At 45.9% G+C, this 19,517-nt stretch overlaps 1 protein-coding gene across 1 annotated transcript in view; it reads right to left on the bottom strand.

Moving 5' to 3' along the window:
- Positions 1-17,952, bottom strand: part of VAT1L (vesicle amine transport 1 like) — a 72,504-nt gene extending 54,552 nt beyond the window's left edge. The window contains exons 1-2 of the mRNA XM_044434164.1: positions 17,723-17,952; positions 1,120-1,249 (exon numbers count right to left, since the gene is read on the bottom strand). Of these exons, the coding sequence (XP_044290099.1) occupies positions 1,120-1,249; positions 17,723-17,952 (360 nt within the window). The remainder of the gene's footprint in view (positions 1-1,119; positions 1,250-17,722) is intronic.
- Between the last annotated feature and the right edge of the window lie 1,565 nt (positions 17,953-19,517).

The following is a 19,517-nucleotide window of genomic DNA, read 5'->3' as shown; positions in this document are numbered from 1 at the left end:
TGCTTAGTTACATTTAGATATTTAGAAGCAGCTTCTCAGTCCATGAGCAGCCCCAGCTTGCACAGCAGTTTATTTGCAATTTATTTTTCAGCAATAGAGCAACTTTAACTGAGAGCAAATTTGATTGCATCAGTGTAGAGTAAAAGAAGGATACTTTGGTAGCAGTGGTTTGTACTGTAGACATATTCGTAGGTCCTTTCATTTCAATTACCTTGGGATGCTGAAAGGAGTATGAATTTATAAATCCTGATTTCTGCTCTGAAAGGGTGACATTTCAGCAAATCAAAGTCCCTGAAACAGGCCTGTCATCCCAATTTCTCTGATGTCGCCTTTGATCCATACCACATTTAGCAGATGTCTTGTTTCCTCTCATTATTTTTAATGTTAACGTTTAACATTAAAACATTTTAATGTGAAATGTAAGAACAACTGGATGTGAGAACAGGTGTCAAACCAAGCATCTTTACTATGAGCCTTTTACGCTGTTATGGCTGAACTGGGTAAACCCACTTTGTACAAACTTGTACGTGAAGACTGCAACACGATGTTGACGCGTGGAACCTTGCAATTGAGGATGCCAGCCATCGCAGTTCTATTCCGCTGCATCCATAGATATGAGCACTGCCCCCACCCCAGTCAATCAGCATTTCATAGCCCCTGAGCATGTCCAAACTTCATTGGATACTGTTTGGGTTTTTCTGTACTGCTGTTTAAAAGTATTTTCTCACTCCTGCAGGCTTCCCTGCTGCTGCTGACAACCACCCTCTTGTGCATGTTTGGCTGTACAAGCTGCTTTGGTGCTACTTTGGCAGTATGGACTGGCACTCGCACCTGGACACTGGAGGTAAGGAGCAGGTGATGCTATGATACAGGCAGTTTCAATTTCCATATCTTGCCTCACAATCCCTGCAACTGAATGCGCCATTTTCACTGCCATCATGCATTGAGATATAGCCTGCACTGAGGTCAAATCAACCAGTATCTGGTTAATTGAGCTTTTCCTGCCCTCAACCAAATTGAAACTGGAACAAGACTGTTTTGCAGTATACAAGTAAAGACTCCCACACGTTAAACACAAAGTCTTTTTTCCTAATCACTCAGTGCTTCAGATTATATTACCTCATAACCTTTCACGTTTTCACCCAGAGCTTCTACGATCCCAGAGCATTCAAATCCAGGTACAAGCGGTGTTTTGGGTGGATTGTCGATGTTCCCCTGCCGAACCATCAGGTCAATAAAATTCAATCCACTGTGAATAAAAGAAACAAGAGATAAAGACATGAAGTTTTGTATCATAACGGAAGGCATGCAGGAAAGCAAAGTACCAGTGAACTGGGCCACCAGCATCTTTTTCATTCAGAATCCCAGAATCTCAGCATGGAGTTCCTCTAAGAATTCTTTATTTTTTCCTACTCTTGAATATTACTTTAATGTATATATGTATCTATTTATCTATCATATTGATATCTCCCCCTTTTTCCTCAAGAAAACATAAGCCATTCACACCACCCTCCTCCTCTTCTCCATTTTATGCTTGCAACACCCCTGCGAAGTAGTCTGAGAGTCAGTGACCAGCCCAAAGTCACCTTCCTGGTCAAGTGTCGATGCGAACTCGGGTCTTTCAAACCCCATTCCAAGACTAGGACATGCTGGCTCTCATGCTGGCTCTTGCCCAGATCCTATTTGGCTTTGTCTTGCTGGTATATGGCCTGCAAAAACTCAAGGGATACCTCTGTGATGCTCCGTTCCTGGGAGTTGTACCCTGCAGGGCAGTGCTGCTTCCTGCTTCTTGTTCTCCTCTAGCCTGAGCGATGTGTGACGGACTGAGGCATCTCCACTCCCTGGCACTATGACCATTCCCTGGCCTTGCCACGTCCCTGTCAGTTGCATCTCTGAATTCCTGCTTGCAAATGATCCCTCAAGGGAATGTGAGACTGTAAAAGAGGGACTCTCTAAAGTCTTTGCTAAAGGATGAGCAGAGCATTTCTTAGGAATAATAATCTTTAAAAACAAGGTCCTCAGAATGGGAGCAACTGAGTCAGGGTGTTTCCAGGTGGGGTTTTTGTCATCCAGTCATTATGGCCTCCTTCACATAGTTTTAGGAAGGGTGCAGATGGTTACCTACAACTTGTAACCGTGCTGGGCTTCTCCATTACTTCTTCCATTCTTATTTTTCTTTCCACCAAAAATCTATTAAGAAAGAAAAAACGGAATAGCTGCCCAAAGTCTTTTGATTATGAATGCTAGTGACCTGGAATCAACTTCTGGATTATGCAGGAGATTCAAGGACAAAATTCATAGAAAGGAACAGAGATGTTCTCGTCTGTTCAGTGTGGATTGCTCCTCTTCTGCATTTCAGCAGCCATGCCTTTTGCCAAAATCCCATCTTGGCAATTCCATCTTCTCTCCTCCAGTTTCTCCAGTTCTTTCCCCTCAACAGACAATCATGACCTCGGGGGACGGAGCATGATCAGGTCACACTGGGCTGCTCAAGTTTCCTCCCCACCAAGGTTTCCCCCTAAGATTTTTAAATACTTCTGAAAATCTCCATGTATTATTTTCCTAAACTAATTCAGGTTTCTTGGCCAGACTGGAGCCAACCTCATGACGGACCTTGAGGTTGTGATATTTTTATTGTACTTTTATCATCTCATTTTATGGACTGTGTAAACCACCCAGGGCACTTTGGCTGTGAGGTGGGCTAGAAAAACAGCAAACAAACAACAAACAAACAGAGTGCTTAAAGAATGCCACTAATTACATCTTTCGGGATATATACCTGGTGAAAGCATCAATAAGCAGCTGATCTGTCCCAAGTTCCTCCCTTTACAGGGTTGGAACTTGTAGTTCAGGTAAATGGCTCTGATAGCTGCCAAGGCGCCAGGTTCCTTCACTGGGTTCTCAGGAGAGAGCTGAAAGAGACTCTGATCTGAAACCCCAAAGAGCTGCCAGTTCTTGCAGACCAGAAGAGCAAAACATTTTAGCCTGGTGGACAAATTCTATTTTGGATGTGCTCTCAAGGGTAGCATTCCAGGGAAGTGTGGGGCTGACGGCAAAACGGATCACATACCAAAGATGCCAACACAGTTTCGCTCCAAGCCCTGAATGCCAGTTGCTAAGAAGCCTAAGGCATCCCGACCATTCTGAACGGGGCAGAACAGCGCAAGAGCAGGACAGCGCTGAATTATGGGGGCTTAAGGAGATGGGCTAGGCCCACAGGCCTTCTCAGGCTTCTCATCTGCTGACTTTTCTTCATGCAAAAGCACTCTGGTCAGCAGCACTGGTGCGGGGGTCTCCATGGCCCCAGTCACAAGCGGGTTGAGAGGAGAGCACTGTCAGTGGCCTGGCTGGCTAGCCACGATTGGTGCATGCCAGCGGGAGCTGGTGCCCAGGGCAGGCCAGCGTTGCCTTGGGGGCAGGCTGCACTGGGCTGCCGCACGCTCAGTGTTTCTCAGAAGCAGGCAGCTGCTGCTCTTGGTGGCCTCTGCACCTTTTCCTATTTGTGCCACTTCAGTGTCACACAGTGAAGAACACAGCGCATCTAAATGCATAACCCTGTGCATATTTAGTCAAAGCCGTCAAGGCAGGGCAACATCTTCCGTGCGGAAAAGAAAAGAGCTCATCTGTTGCATCTCTAGCAGAAAGGTACTAATCCAGCCAACTAAATATTTTTTTCCATGATTGGCTCAGCAATGGACATCCTAGCAGAGCAGTCACATTACAGCAGAAGTCTTTCGTTTTATTCCCAGTGCTGTCCAAAACACTCTCGGGACATGCCATTTCCTTGTCTCTGTGTCTCCTCGGAATATCATGAAATAATTAATGCTGATGACAGCAATGTTTACACGTTGTCTCTCTGTGGAAATGACAAACTAACCAGTATGTTGTCTTTGAAGTTCTCCTGCAGAGTAGGCTGTCATCTGAGAAAAGTGTTTTTGGGCAAAAAAGGAAAATGTTACCTTAGTGCTAATAGAAGCAGATAATTTGGCTACCACCGCAAATGCCTCCCCACCACACCAAGCTGGATTCAAGCGCACAGTGTTGCCGCCAGACGCCCGCAGTCCACCAGCAGCCAGTGCAGGTTGTGGCGACTGACCGCTGTTGAGTGAAAATGTGCTCGCTGAGAAGCAAGACAAAAGCTCCAGCATGTTCAGGGTGCCAAGGGCCGAAGAAGCTCATTTTTCAAGCTCTCAAGGGACAACTTCCCCACAAACCAATGCAATCCACTCTAAGCACGCTCAGCCGTGGAAGGCTGATGTCCAGTTTGGGGAGAAAAATAGACCCCTGGAGTTGGGGTGGTGCCTGGCATGTCCACCCCAAGGGGAATGACTACCTAGAGCCCTCAAAAAAGTGTTAACTACCTGCCTTATTTCAAGTCCCAGCCGACTCATCTATTCCATGCCAAAGGTCGCAGTTATTAAGAAACCTTCATGAAACACATTCCGGCTGAATCGCATTCACACAACCATTCCTCATTCATAGAATCCTAGAAACATCGTATAGTAGAGTTGGAAGGGTTAAGAGGGCCACTGGGTCCAACCTCCTGCTCAGTGCAGGCCTCCCAGTTGAACCATCCCTCTCAGATGGGTGTCTAGTAGCATCTAGAATGCCTCTAGCATGGGAGAGCCCATTACTTCCCTAGGTCACGGGTTCCATTGTCATGCTGCTGCTCTGCCAGGAAGTTCTTCCTGAGGTTCAGCCAGAACTTGGCTGCCTGTAGCTTGAGCCCATTATTCCTCTTCTTGCACTCGGGGATGATCAAGAGGAGATTCTATCCTTCCTCTTTGTGACAGCCTTTCACATACTTGTAGAGGGCTATCCTATCTCCCTTCAGTCTTCTCTTCTCAAGGCTAAACATGCCCCGCTCTTTCAGTCTCTCCTCGGAGGGCTTTGCTTCTACTCCCTGGATCATCCTTGTTGCCCTCCTCTGAACATTTTCCAGCTTTTCTGCATCTTTCTTAAACTGTGGTGCCCAGAACTGGGCACAGTACTCCTGATGAGGCCTAACCAGTGCTAGGTAAAAAGACCTAGTACTTCATGGGATTGGGAGGTGATGCTTCTATTAACACAGCCTAAAATAGCACTGGGGGTTTTTGAAGCCACATCACCTTGTTGACTCATAGTCATCTTGTGATCTACAACAATTCCAAGATCGTTCTCACTTGCCGTCTTGCTAAGCCAAATATTCCCCGTCTTGTAACAATGCATTTGGTTTCTTTTTCTTCGGTGCAGCACCTGGCCTTTGTGCCTATTTAATTTCATTCAGTTGCTGTCAGGCTAGTCTTGCAACCTATCCAGATCACCTTGAATCTTCTTTCTGTCTTCCAGGGTATTAGCTATTCTACCCAGTTTTGTGTCATCTGCAAATGTGATACCCATCCTCATCCAAATAATTAATTAAAATGTTGAAGAGCACTGGGCCCAGGACTGAACCCTGCAGTCCCCACGTGTTACCTCTTCCCAGTTTGAGAAGGTGCCACTGATGAGCACTGGCTGAGCCCAATCCTCTAGCCAGCTGTGGATACACGTGATAGTTGTTCCATTCATTTATTTCCATTCACTTATTTAAAACATTTCTATACCATGCCTATACCCAGTCAGGTCTCTGGATGGTTAGCCCACTTTTAGCTAGCTTACTAATCAGGTTTTTACTTCGTCAAAAGCTTTGCTGAAGTCAAGATAGATTATGTCCACAGCATGCCCACAATCAATCAAGTCAAAAGTCCAGCAGGATTTGTTCTTGACAAATCTGTGTTGGCTTCTAGTAATCGTTGCAGTCCTTTCAAGGTGTTTGCAGACTGACTGCTTTCTAATCTGCTCCAGAATTTTCCCAGGGATTGCTGTCATATTGACTGGTCTGCAGTTCCCAGGTTCTTATTTTTTTCTTTTCTTGAAGATGGGGCCACATTTGCCCTCCTTGTCATCTGGCTCTTCTCCTGTCTGGCATAATTTCTCAAAGAGAATAGACAGTGGTTCTGAGAGTTCTTCCATCAGCTCCGTTACGACTCTAGAATAGAGTTTATTGGCCCCTGGAGATTTGAACTCTTTCAACCCAATTAAATGATCCTTGACCATCTGCCTATCAATTCTGAGCTTCCATCCTGTTCCTTCAGCTTGTACTTCTCCTGCATGAGGGAGAAGCTGGCTCTTCGTCTGGAAGAAGACTGAGCCAGAGCAGGAACTGAGCTCTTCTGCCTTTTCTTTGTCATCTGTTAAGCTTTTGCCATCCACATTGAGTAGCTGATCCCCCACGTGTTTCTTCTGTCTTTTATTTGGACAGGGCTTTTTTGTTGCTTTTAGCCTCCCTCCTAGCTTCAGCCTGCCTGATGCCATCCTTGCAACTCTGTGTGACCTGCCCGTATTCTTCCTTCATAGCCTGGCCTTCCTCCCACTTCCTGTGCATGACCTCTTTTGTTTTCAGATCATCTCCAAGCTGTTTTCAGTGAGTGCATGGGAACAATGTACACGTACAGATGCTGCTGTGGTCATGACCACTAAGTGCTGTGCGGATAGGGTGTTCCAGTGCTGAAGACTGAAGGGATGGAGCCAAAATACCAACAATGCCTACACATTTTTGCTCCAAGCTCCAAGTGCCTGATGAGCGATATTCCAACCATTCAGAGTGGGAAACAGCTGCCCAAAGTAGGACCTCACTGAACGACAGATGGTTTGAGGAAAGAGGCTAGGGGGTTGGGGTAGATTGCTAGTCTCTGATGTGCATGGGCTGCTTACACTGGAGGAACAAAGCACATTTCGGGTATGATCCTATGCACATGAAACTGTCCTGCAACTCCCAGCTTAATTTTTGTGCCACAATAATAATATCTTTCACCTTCATGGTTTTGCACGTCTTGTGTACAACAAGTGGTAACAATGCCAATAAATCCATTTTAATTCCATTCTGTCGTACAACACGTGGAAAAGGCAAATGGTGGTGGCAGCTGGACGCTTCTGCAAGACCCTGTAAAGATGCCCAAGAGCTCTCCCTCAGTGAATTGCCCAGCACTGAACGCTGCAGGCAGCTGGACACAGCAAAAACAACCCTTTTTCATACTTCAAATCTTCTGCGTTCTGCATGTACCCAGTCAGAAGTCTCCGATGGTGTAGAGGTAACCAAGAAACTCTGATATCCCTGTGAACATATATGTAAACATATCTCTCTACATGAATACATGCCTGGCTTTGCATCTAATCTATCATTCGGTAGAATGGCTCGTAAAAAACCTTTCCTTGCATTATTTCCTCTGTTCCATTTTTATTTTACTATTTCTCCAAGTTGACCAGAACGTGGTTCATTCTCCTTTCTTCACAACAGCCCCGTGAGGTTGGTTAGGCTAACAGACAGTTCCTGTTCCACAGTCACCCAGCAAGCTTAATGGTGGAGGGTCTGCACTTGCATTTCCCCAGCCTCTGTCTGACACTTCGAATGCTCTGCCACGCTGGCCCCTAGGGCGACACCCCCTTCATCACGTTGGCAGAGCCAACTGCCCGCATGCAGAGCAGCAGAGTGGGGACTTCAGGCCTGGGATGCCTGTGGGGAAGCTCTCGCAGACGCTGGGGAATGAAAGGGCCTGACCCAGAAAGGCTGCATGAATACAAGACGACATTCATGAGGAGATCTAGGTCACTGGGAATGTCAATGGAAATGGGTTATCTCATTCAATGATTTGGTTCGGTTGTGCTCTGATTGCATCTCCATCCCAGCCACCAGTTCTGTATTGCAACAGATCTCTCTCTTTCTTCCTGCTTTTCCATATGCTCAAGACAGCATTTCAGTATAGAATTAAAGCCCATTAATGCCATTCAATCAGATAAAGTCACACTGTCATGTATGCTGCTAGCACTGCATATTATGTAGGCAAGCACTAATTTGTTTATCTGGAAGAATAATCAATTAAGCCTTCAGTGGACTGATGAGTGATGGCCAATGTTGGAAGGCAAGGGTACAAATAGTTCCGTTTGCAAGATGGCTACTTTGATTCTGGTGCATTTAAAAGACTAATAAAATATAACCTTTCCAGTTAAAATAAAATCATTCCAGTTTAAAAAATAATGCTAGTTTTTGCCTGTTAGATGATTTTGCACTTCCTTCTATATCTCAGAAGGGCACCTATATTGAGGTTAGGGTGGTATCCAAATAAGAGAGTTGAATCAGATGATTAATCCGTTTAAAATTCAGCTTTCATTGCACCTCATGTTTTCTGGACCTGCCATGATACCAGGCTCAGGACAAGGAGAAAAGAGACCTACACGCTAGTGTACCCATTTTATCATGCTGCTGCTAAGCAAGATTTTTGGTGGTGGAAGAACAAGGATGTATATTCATTTTGACAGTGACCTCACTCTATCTGCCATGACGCGAGCGGAGCAGCAAGAGGGAGGCAGGGGAGATGATGCTTCTTTGATGAAGAAAAGTGGAACTTGGAATGAAATGGAGCAGATGTGCAAAACTCATAATGTGCCATAAAGGGATTAAAACACTCAAACTCTACTATCAACATGTAACTGGCATTTCTTCATAGGGATGGAAATGATTCCATGCACTTAGAAGGGTTTATGTCAGCTCTATGCAACGTATGGATGAATATCACAGTATTATCTGGCTATTTTCATCTGACCATGGCCAGTCTTAAGGTTTTAAAACAGTCATTATTTTTCAGTTGTTTTTGCTATTTCATTTCCTTTTTTGATTACAGATTGTCCTATGGCTAGAGGATGGTATTTTATAAATAATATGACTGGATACATAGCCTAGCCTGCCTGTATTTGCACAGTGCAGCCTCTTCATTCTCATGGCCCCCTTCTGTGCCATTCTTTGGTTGCACGCCAGAGTGGCTAAGGAGGGAATGCCGAACAGCCATTCAGAGATCCCACCGCCATGTGCTACATTCGCCGTTCCCAGTCTGTTTGGACATGCCTAGCAACTTAAAAAGGCTTGGGGATGCAACAGTAGCCCTGCTTTCTTGAGTCATTCGCAACCCTAAATAGCTTTTAGGGTTCTTCTAAAAACCAGAAGAGGGAGCCAAATCTACCCCCGAGGAGAATATTCCACAGATGTGGGATCAGCACAAAGAAGGCCCTCTCCTTGGTTCTTGCCATTACACCAGAAGGTTTCTAGTAGACGAGGGAGAAGGGGCTCTGGTGATGATTCCAAGGTCTAGGTGGGTTCATACGGGTGTTGACTGTCCTTGAGATAATCTTGTCCCAAACCAATTCAGATTTAACGCTTAATACGAACACCTGAAATGGGCCCTGGAAATAAATGGGCCCCCTAATTAACTTGTGCTACATTCAAGGTAACAGAAACACACAAACACTTTGGTCTGGTTTGCCTGAGGCATCATAAACCATGAGCCTTGTGTGAGCATTGAGCCCAAGAGTTCCTCCCTCTGCCTCCACTCCTCTCTTCCCAAAGCAACAAGCTTAATGTCAGTTAATAAACCAGGCTTAATAAAGTGTTATGTAGCATTTTGGCCTGCAAACAGTCCTCCAAGAAGCACGACAGATGCTTTTAAAAAAAATCTTATTCCTGGTTACATAAACTCAGTCTTTCTCCCAACTTCCACTAATTCTTTACTCAAGCCCCTCTTTTTCAAGACTTCATGCACTCCTGGAGTCCTTCTGGGTTCCTAAACACTCTTGACCTGCTGGCCCCATCCCTCCCAATGGAGGTGCTCCTGAAGATACATAAAGCATGCACCAGCTTTAAATGGCACAGCTCCCCATTCTAGTGGATATGGCCCCGCGTCCTCCTGTGTGTAGATACCAGCATTCCACAAGCACAACAGAACTGCAATCCCGAAAATGCAGACCTTTGGTGCCATGCTGGCGGCTCTCCATTTCTGACAGAGGGAGCCCTTGTGGCAGTGAGCTTGCTGCACTTCTCTGATGCAGAGGGCATGCCACCTGCGTCCTCCTTGTCTAAAGCCCTGTGTGGAACTGCCCAGGCACAGACAGCTGTGACATCCCTCCCCTACCTCTTCCCCTGAGGTGGAGTCTATGAGTGGTGTGGCCTTGTGCACATACCACCCACCCACAAGGGGGGATGCTTGCACTCCACTCTGGAACCAGTGGAAACGTGAGGGCAGGCGGCCTCTTCTCCAACTTCCATTTCCTAGAATGAACAGCCCGGGGACCCTTCCTTCCTGCCTTCTTGCTTGCTCTCATGCAGACCATTTGTGGACTATTTGAAAAGGACCATGAGCAAGGCCTCTCCAATTTAGGTGACTTCTCCAGGTTCCAGGAACAGTCTCTTATGCAGGCTGGTTTTCCTACAGGGCAGTGGTGAAGAGCGACGTTCAAATCATGGCAGATGTTCAGTCTTTCACTTCTGCATGTGCAGTGAATAAACTCAGTCACAGAACTCAGCTGTCCCACAGCATGGCCAGCATACGCCTTCACAAACATGCACGCCAAGAAGTGTGTCCGTGTGGTTTCTCTGATGACGTGCAAGGGACACGGCTGGCAGGACCCTGAACTCCACCGCAAACAGCTGTTCCAGAAAAGGTCAGGTGATCATCCCAATCATGCTGGGGACCCGGATTAGAATTCACAAAGCTGTCTCAAATGCCCAGGTGCGTCTTGCCCTGTTGAACTAGCTCATCTGACTAAGAACGGTATGGCGCTGTCTGATTTTTTCTATTTGCACAGTTCACAGAGCTCCACATGCGGTGTTCATTCAGAATCAAGACACTGACTGGTATGAAAAATGTGATGTGCAGATTTAATCTTCCATTAAAATCTGGGCTATGGTGGGTTATTCTTGCTTCAGCCTCTACAAGTCTGCAGTCATTGTCCTAGACCAATCGTCACTACCAAAGGGTCTGTTATTGTGACTGCTGCATATTCTAAGGGGAAAAGTAGTTTCTGCTATGACCAAGGGGCTGTTTTTGTAGGACCCACCAATTTTCTTACAGCACAGTTACTGCAAACTTTTGCACTATTAGTTACTGCATCCTGCCATATTCTCTATCTCTGCATAGGAAATCAACTTCACTTTGACTGGAATTGTAATCTGGTTCACTGAGGCTTTTGCATGTTGAGGCTGCATCTTGTCTTTTTGCCTGAAAATGCCTGACCAGTTTTTCCACTGCACCTTCCACACTTTCGATTGTATTGTCAGTCCTGGGGTCGGCATTGCTGGCACCCTGAGCTTCATGGATGCAAAGTACTAATGTTGTTGCTTCCTGCTTTCCTAGTTCATAGATGTTTCTATGTTTCAGTTCACCAGATTGTTCGATGGCATCATCCAGAGGCTGACGGTTTGAACTTAGAAGTTGGAGTCGGACTTTCCTTTAACCTCAGTAATGAATTCGTCCAGTACTCCAACTGCTCCACCAGAAGTCTTCACAAATTCTTGTCTGGTTTTCATGGTCTCTGAAGATCTTCTCTGGTTGTTGTCTCCTGCTCTGGTCTAATTCTCATGAGATGTAGGCTCAAACTGGTGTTCAGATGCAAGTTTTAAATACCTCTAATTTGCCTTGTATTTGCTGAGACAGACTAGTAAAAACTTGCCATGCACTTCCTTTTAGGAGTGACCCCAGAAATCCAGGCTCTTCCCAGCAGGTCACCTATTCACTCTGGCAGCACATTCCAAGTGGAGCTCCATTCTCCCACAAGCCCCAAGAGTTGTCCGGGCAAAGGCCAGGGTGCCCTGTGCTACCTCCTTGGTGACTTGCTGCATGCCTCTCGTCACGCTGCTACCCTGATCAGCCCTTCCTTTCCCACCTGCTGAGCGTTGATCCCACACTCAGTGGGCCATGTGATGTTTTGCTTTCTGCCTGCTCCTGCTGTTTCGTCAGGCAGGTATTTTCCATAGAAGATCCAATTTAGGAGCACAACAAATGCTTTATTTTCATTTTCCAGGTGATACAAACTAGACCACTCTCTCCCCTAATTCTTCTCTCAGGCCCTTCTTCTCTAAAACTCCACCTGCTCACAAATAACTTCCAGAACTCTCTCTGGCCTTCTGGCTGCAACTCATCACAAACGTCTCTCCCACTAAAAACTGCCCTGAAAGACTTAATGATACACGGACTTTAGTTATGCATTTGTTACATTTCTATATTGCACAATAGCTGACACTCTCTTCATATTGTAAAAGTTCAACACACCAAGGAAATAAAACAAAACTTGAGGAAGGGAAATAAGCCCAGATGTACCCAGGAATTCTGGCTTAATACAAGTCAGGCAACGTGTGCTAAAGTTGGTGTGCGTGGCACCAGTGTGCCTTTAAGGCTCCAAAGAACGTGGCATAAGAATCTTCACATGATTGTTTGAGCTGGCCCAGTTATGCGTTCCATTTTCAGTTTTTTTTTTTAACTTGTCTTAGTTAAACTGGCATCCAAGAAGCATGAAATGCAGAGCAGACGGAGTCATAAATGGGGGTTGGGAAAATTCTCCAGCTAGGGCAATGGGTAGCCACACTAATTCTAAAGGCAGGACGAAACTGCTGCCCTGGAACAATCTAGGATTTGATACTTTTCAGTTTGTAGACCCAACAAAACTGAGCAGGATTTGAGAAAGAAAGCAAGACTTGCCAGACACTGTGCTTCACCTGAACCCTGACAAAACAAACCACTTCACCCCCAGGTAACGTCAGTCTTGAGTGTCAACTGTTTCTAAAATAAGCACCATAGTGTTCACCTTGACATTTTCTTCATGCAAAATGCCAGAGCATTTGCGTAGCAAGATCGGTGTGCAGTTCTCTGATGACAAAGCTCCCTCTTCCAGACATAAATGTTCAGAGGTCCTAACATTAGCTGATTGGTGATAAAGCTTGTATGTAACAAAGCCTGAGTAGCAGAGCCTCCTGCAATTATTAAAGACAGGGGAAAATGGGAAGCAGTGCACAAAATATGGTTCTCAGGTCCCATGTTGGTATGGCGGCTATCGCTCATGTGCAGGTATTCAAGCTTGCCAAGATTCTCCAACTTTGCACACAAAGCTTGCCTCACCTTGTAACCAAATGCAAGTCTTTTTTCCCCAGTAAGAAGATGCATTTTTAGAGGTGCACTCTGATGATACACTCGGATCTCCCCATTCAGTAAGACATGAAAATGCACCTTTTTGAGTAAGTTCACAGTTTTGGAAACATGCAAACATTTTCTTTAGAAATGTGTGCACTTTCACTTTAGAGGTTGAGAACAAGGGTTGTTCAACAGTTTTTGGATTTTCGGCAACCTTATCATCTTAGACAGGAGCGATCTCCTAAGCCCTCTCACTAAAACAGGGTGCGTGGAGGGATGGATGGGTGTGCTGCTTTCACGCCGATGGCGAATACCTGTGCTAGAGGTCCCCCAATTTCAATGGGCAATTGTTCTTGATGGAATGCACACTCTCTGGAGCATGATCTTGGAGCTGCTGATCAGATCAGGGCTGGGGCCCAGGATCTTCAGTTCTCTGGGTGGATCCACATGTGGTAAGCTATTTCATGCCTTCCAGCCTGGATCACCTTCTCAGGCTCCGGACTATCCCACCCAGACAAGCCATTGCACAAGTAGGACTATAATGGGCTTTTCAATCGAGCTCTGACGTTGCCCGAACATTGAGATCGTGCCAGTTGACATGTTTCATGGATCTGGTTCCCTGGCTTTGTTCTTCAGCTTTCATTCTCTGGCTAACTGCCTGTCTCACTCCTGAGTGCTGTTGACAGCTCAGCCTGGGTTCAGACAACATGCCAACCGTGCTCAAGGGGCAAATGTGTGCCTGTGTGCTTGCACGTTGTCCTTTTGCCTCACGCATAATGCACCGTTTTGGGCTCCTGCTCCCTCCACGATGGGATCCTTTACATTGCTGCTGCGAATACTCTCTCGCAATTGAATGGGCCACGCTGCAGATCTGATGCACATCTGAATGAACTGTCAAGTACAGACGCAGGTTCCCTATTTTTTGGCATGCTTGCTTCAAAGCGATACAGTCCAGAAGTGGGACAAGTGGCTCACTGCCTTTTGGCTGAAGGCGAACAGCAAGTCTAAACTTGCCTGACAGAGAGAGCCATTATGAAGCCACAAATGCTTCCAAAATCCTGCTGGAACTTGGGCAGATGGGGCACAAGGTGGGGGCGAATTTCCATCCTGCAGACCTTGGCCCTTTTTATGGGCCTCCTTCTGATTTCAGTGGAGGGGGCAACATCTCTGTCTGCAGAATATCCCAATTTGGGGTCTTCTGTTGACCACTGCTGGCAAGTGTTTTCCATGGAGTCTGGTGCCTCCAGGATCAATGTGGAGGCATGTCTGTTCTGGGTTTTAGGCTAAAGCTTTATGGAGCCATCCATGGTGCTGAACCCTAGTCCCCATTCAGCAATGCAAATAGCTCCTTTAACATTCAGACAGAAGCCTGGCGTGGGTGCATTGCTCCACTGACAATGGAGCCACTGGCCACTGCAGGATGTTTGCATCCATGGAGGTGTCTGTCAGTGTACGTAGGACCTTGAGGCTGATGCCCTTTCCCCTGCCTAAGCTCCCTTCTATTGCTCATGGGAGTCTAACTTGCTCCAGCTGGCAGATTTGGGGTTCGGATTACACCGTAAATAGGATCCTCTGTAGTCCATCTATTGATTACTTTCCTGGCCTGTCTTTCCACCAAAGAACTTACAGTGATGGAGATAAAGGTTCCAAGGTAATTTCCCATCCAGAAACTGATTAAACTTTACCTACTTAGTTGTTAGGTTTCATCTATTAACATATAGTTTTAACTTTTTTTAAAGATTATTTTTGGGGTGCAGGTGATAGCTAAAAAGAAGACTATTAAACTGAAATTGATTTAACATTTCTGATTGTAAATTGTAACAGCAGTATTTTATTTGCTGGAAGATGGGTATGAATATCTGGCAGATAAAGAACACAACACTACACTGTGTTCACAAAATACTACACTGTGTTCACTGTGAACACAAAATTGCCTCTGCCTATCAGGCCTTTCAGGCCGACGCGGTAGAAACTATTGGTCCATCATGGACCATCAGCTAATAGTGCTACTTAACTGAACCTGTCAAGTTGAAGCCAATGCAAATTTTATCTACTTGCACAAAAGCATGGGCTATTAAATCTTGAGACTGCCTTCAAACAGCAAGAGTCCAAGAACACGTGCATGCAATTTCTTTTTACTTTCTGTTGTGTGGACCATTAGTCACTATCGGTCCCACTAAAATCAATGAGACATTAGTCACAACTACCCTAACTTCAAGTGATTTCAGTGGGAGAAGCTCAAACAACTTAGTTGGGATTCAACCGAATAAAATACAGAATAGGCAGGCCAATTCTACACATGCATTCAATGCAACTGACTCATAAGTAAATGTGTACAGGATTACAGCCTCAGTTTTATAGACCAGTGTAAGATTGTTGAAAACCTAGACAGTTGCCCATTTTGGGTCCTTTAGACATCAGCTCTGCATGAGGCTTTGTTTATATCCAGTTAACAATGAGGAAGAAGATGGAAAAGCAAGAGAAAAATCAGTCAGGAACTTGTTGCAGTTACATTGCCCATTTTTCCAAAATGCCATTACTCTGAAAATCCTCTATATATCAGTCAAGCATAATTAATGTCAATATGTCTCTCCTCTAAACTATGTTGTGAAAAAGTCCTCTAAGAGAAACTTCTCAGATATTTCTGAATCTGTATTTACTGAGAGGATTTAAATTTATTATTAATTTCCTCCAGCATAAATCTATTGGGCTAAGTTTGCATGGGTTACAGTCTTTTATTTAGTTATTTGAAAAAGGTCCAATTATATTGTTAAAACTCGATTAAGTAGAGTGACTTCCTGTACTTCTGGTTGATTACAAGATTAGGAAATCACCGTTTCCCCTCAAATATCCCCCTCCTCTGGGGCTGTGGAGTGGGCAGTGGAAGGAGTGATAATGATTTTGTTCAAGTTTAGATGATAATTGGAGGGGGGGGTGAAATTGTGTTTATATGTTTGCATGTCTGCACTTCTAATAAATATACTGCAATTGGTTAATGTGTTGCTAGTTGATTTATTTTGTTATTGAATGTATAAACAATATTGAACGGCAGGCAGAAGGGACAAATGTAGGAATGAGTTTTTCCCACGTATTAGATTTCTGAAAGAAAAATAAGAGTTTGTTTCACATTAGCATTATACTTCAAGATGAAGCACATTGTATTGAGGTTGATGGCTTAACTTCCCAGAAAGTATGCAATGGATTGCAGTTTTAGAAGAATTTATAAATTAGGACCCTGTGATCATTAGAAGAAAGCTTCTTTCACGAATCCAACAGTGGGGTTGGCATCATGCTCCTAGCCCTTCATCCCGGTCCGCATCGCCTGTGCTAACCTGCCTCTTATATAAACTTCATTCACAGATTTTGCACTACCCCCAGATGTTGCAAGCATCTGTCTGTATTCCCAGTCTCCCCAGTATTGGTCAATCTCAAAATTATTTTGCTAGACAGAAACACAGTACCAATTAAAACAATTTCAAAATATAGCTCATTCTTATCAGAGCACGTATGGATTTGCAGGTAGGATTGTCAGACAGTGGGAAGAGGGGGGTGTGTGTGTGTGTGTGTGTGTGTGTGTGCGCGCGCGCGCGTGCAAGGGCTACTGGGAGAAGGAGGATTCATTCTGAGCCAAGACATTTTTTAAAAAATCATAGAACCTCTTTTTGCTTTCAGCTGCGTCAACCAAGCACAATCAATCCATGACTGACAAAACAAAAATTAAAAAAAAAAAAGTTAACACCAAAGAAGCCTTTTAGAATTAAGAGGCTAGCAACATTTTGGAAACCAGCCAGTATACTACTAAACTGCAGAGTCACAAACATGGGAGAAGAGTTAAGACTGAGGAAAAAGAATCACAAAAGGCCAAAATGCTGCTCTCTTCCATCATGCCCATTCAGAAGGCTGAAGCAATAGACTTACAGATTCCCAAGGGCTCCCAAGCAGCCCAGAATGCAGACATGATGAATTTTTAAGATGCCCTCTTGCAAAACAATGCAAACAGGCAGCTAGACCAAAAGGCATGAAAAACGGTAGAATTAAATGCTGATGATAAGGGTGGGGAGGCAGGGGACCATCCTGCTAAGCTCTTACGTCCATTTCCCAGGGTGATCGCCTTTAAACACTGTGAAATTTACTGCTGAGTCAACTGTGCATATGAGCGCTCTGGAAGACTGCAATTCAATGAACTCTTACTTGGGAGTAAACCTCATTGCACGTAGTGAGATTTACTTCTGAGTAAACCTGAAGCTCCCTGGCTTGGCAGTAAGCTTCACTGCACTTAGTGGGGCTTACTTATGGGTAAACATGCGTAGGATTGTACCCTTACTTGGGAGTAAGCCCCACTGTGCCGAAGGCGCTTACTGCTGCATAAACCCGCTTCGAAGCATGCTGTAACTTTGCAAAAAGTGTCCGCGGGAGAGGAAGGGAGGCCGGCTCCCTCTCCGGGTGCCTCCTTACCCATCCATGCCCCGGGGCAACTAAGAATCCCTTCTCTCGCCGCCTCTTTCTCCACGGAGCATCGCCACCCATCCTTCTGGCTCCCTTCGGCCCCGTACGCACCTCGGTGCGTTTTTACGCCCCAGCCAAATCTTGCTAGCCCCACAGAAAGGGTTTGGGGAACGGCGCTGGCGGGGGAGAGTGAGCGCGGCAGGGGCAGGAAAGGGGGGAAAGACGTAGAAGACGAAAAGGAGAATTAGAAGCAGGAGAGGAGGCGGAGGCGGAAGAGGAGGATGATAAGGATGGGGATGATACTGGACCAGGCTTTGACTCGGATCTTGAGCTCTCCTTCCTGCGGCTCCGGCATCACTTTTTTGGACACGCGGAGCTTGTTCAGCCCCCCGAAGGCGGAGAGCACCACGGCGCGCATCTCCTTCGCGTCGGCCGCTCGCTGGCTGCTGCTGCCGCCCGCGCCGTCGCCGCCTTCGGCCGCCTCCTTCTCGATCATCTGCTCGGTCTCCTCCGCCTTCTCCGCGCCCTCCTTGGCCATGGCGCTGCCGGGGAAGAAGGAGGCGAGGATGGCGGGCGGGCGGGCGGCGGGGAGTCTCGGGGTGCGGGCGGCGAGGGGCGCTGGGCTCTGCTCCGCTCTCCGGCGCGCTCGCCTCCTGTTGAATTGCGTGCGAGGATGCTGAGCGCGGCGCAATGGCTGAAGCCCGCGGAAGGAGGGCTCGGGTCCTCCTGCCAGCCTTACCGCAACCAATGGAGTAGATGCGCAGCAGCAAACGCGGGGCGGGGGGGGGGGGGCACCCCGCCCATCCACCGTCCTTGCAGTCGCAGCCTGGTCACGGAGCGAAGCAGTGGGTGGGTGCAGCTATCTGTAAGCTCCTTGGGGCAGAAGGCTATCTTTCAGTCCCATAGCGGAAAGACGCCTTCATGCGTATTGGTGGCATTGTATTTTCATGGGATGATGATGATGATAAATGGATTTTTTCAGGCACACGCAGACCCATGGACACACACTGTCTTCGCATTTACCTGTAGTCATTTGAGGCCTTTATTTTTCTTGATTAAAATTTGTCTTGTTTGTAGTTTTTCTTTCCTTTTATTTTAAAGTGGATAGATTTTAAATTGTTTTTGTAAGCCATCATGTGCTTCAGAAAAGTAGCTAAAAATGCAAATCTTATGCAGATTTAGACAGAAGAAAATGCCCTGCAGCAGCCAGCATGTCCTAGCCAAGATTTTTGGTTTAAGCCTTCATGTTAAATGAAAAAAAGAGAGGACTATCCTGGGAAAAGCTCATAATTCAGCAACAGAACAGGTTCCAATCCCTGGGATTTTGATGTAGGACAGAACAGTGAGTTCTGTCTGATTCCATCAGAGAGCTGGTTTTCTCATTGTAGTGGATGGGCAGAGCAAAAGTGGCATGATATCAGGACTCCTGTTTGCGTGATTGTGTCAAAGATGGATTTCCAGCAGACACAGCTCCTCTGCTCTCTGATCGACAACCTGCCTTTCCAAAACCCGACCTTCTCCACAGTGATGATGTGACAGTGGGCGCTTTGCAGACAAAGCCTTTGCAAGCCTGTTTAATGGGACACATCCCAGCTGAGCCAAGTGTATAGTTGCAACTTGAGATACACGTGCGAAGGAATACTTCACTCACTGAACTTGCTGGGGCTTACTTCTGAGTAAATTTGCTTAGGATTGTGTCATATGTTTAGGTGCCTGGTCCTGCTTTTCATTAGATTATCCCTTCCTCCACTACGAGGAGCTATGACCAGTTTCCAGATATCAGGACTTGTGGGAGAGGGCCGAAGGGCAACTGGTGCAGCTGTATTTATTTTGCTCATTGACAGTACTCAACACTGGAAAATCCCAGAAGTGGAAAGTCTTCACATCCTATGTCTCTTCTCCATGAATACAGCTGGGGTTCTGTTCCTCTGAACTTCGGCTCCCTCTCCCCTGCCAACTACAATAAGGGAATAACCACACTGACCATGTTCATGGCAAGGATGACACCAATAAAACTTTGCGACACACTGGATTTTCTAGGCATACTGCAGAAACCTAAACATTCTTGCTATTCTCATTGACAAATCCCTGTTAAAAACCTGC

This window comes from Varanus komodoensis, unplaced genomic scaffold, assembly GCF_004798865.1.
Source record: "Varanus komodoensis strain SLA01 unplaced genomic scaffold, ASM479886v1 scaffold27, whole genome shotgun sequence".
NCBI classification, from domain to species: Eukaryota; Metazoa; Chordata; class Lepidosauria; order Squamata; family Varanidae; genus Varanus; species Varanus komodoensis.
Note: the sequence above shows the minus strand (reverse complement) of the source record. Positions and strands in the feature narration are given on the sequence as shown.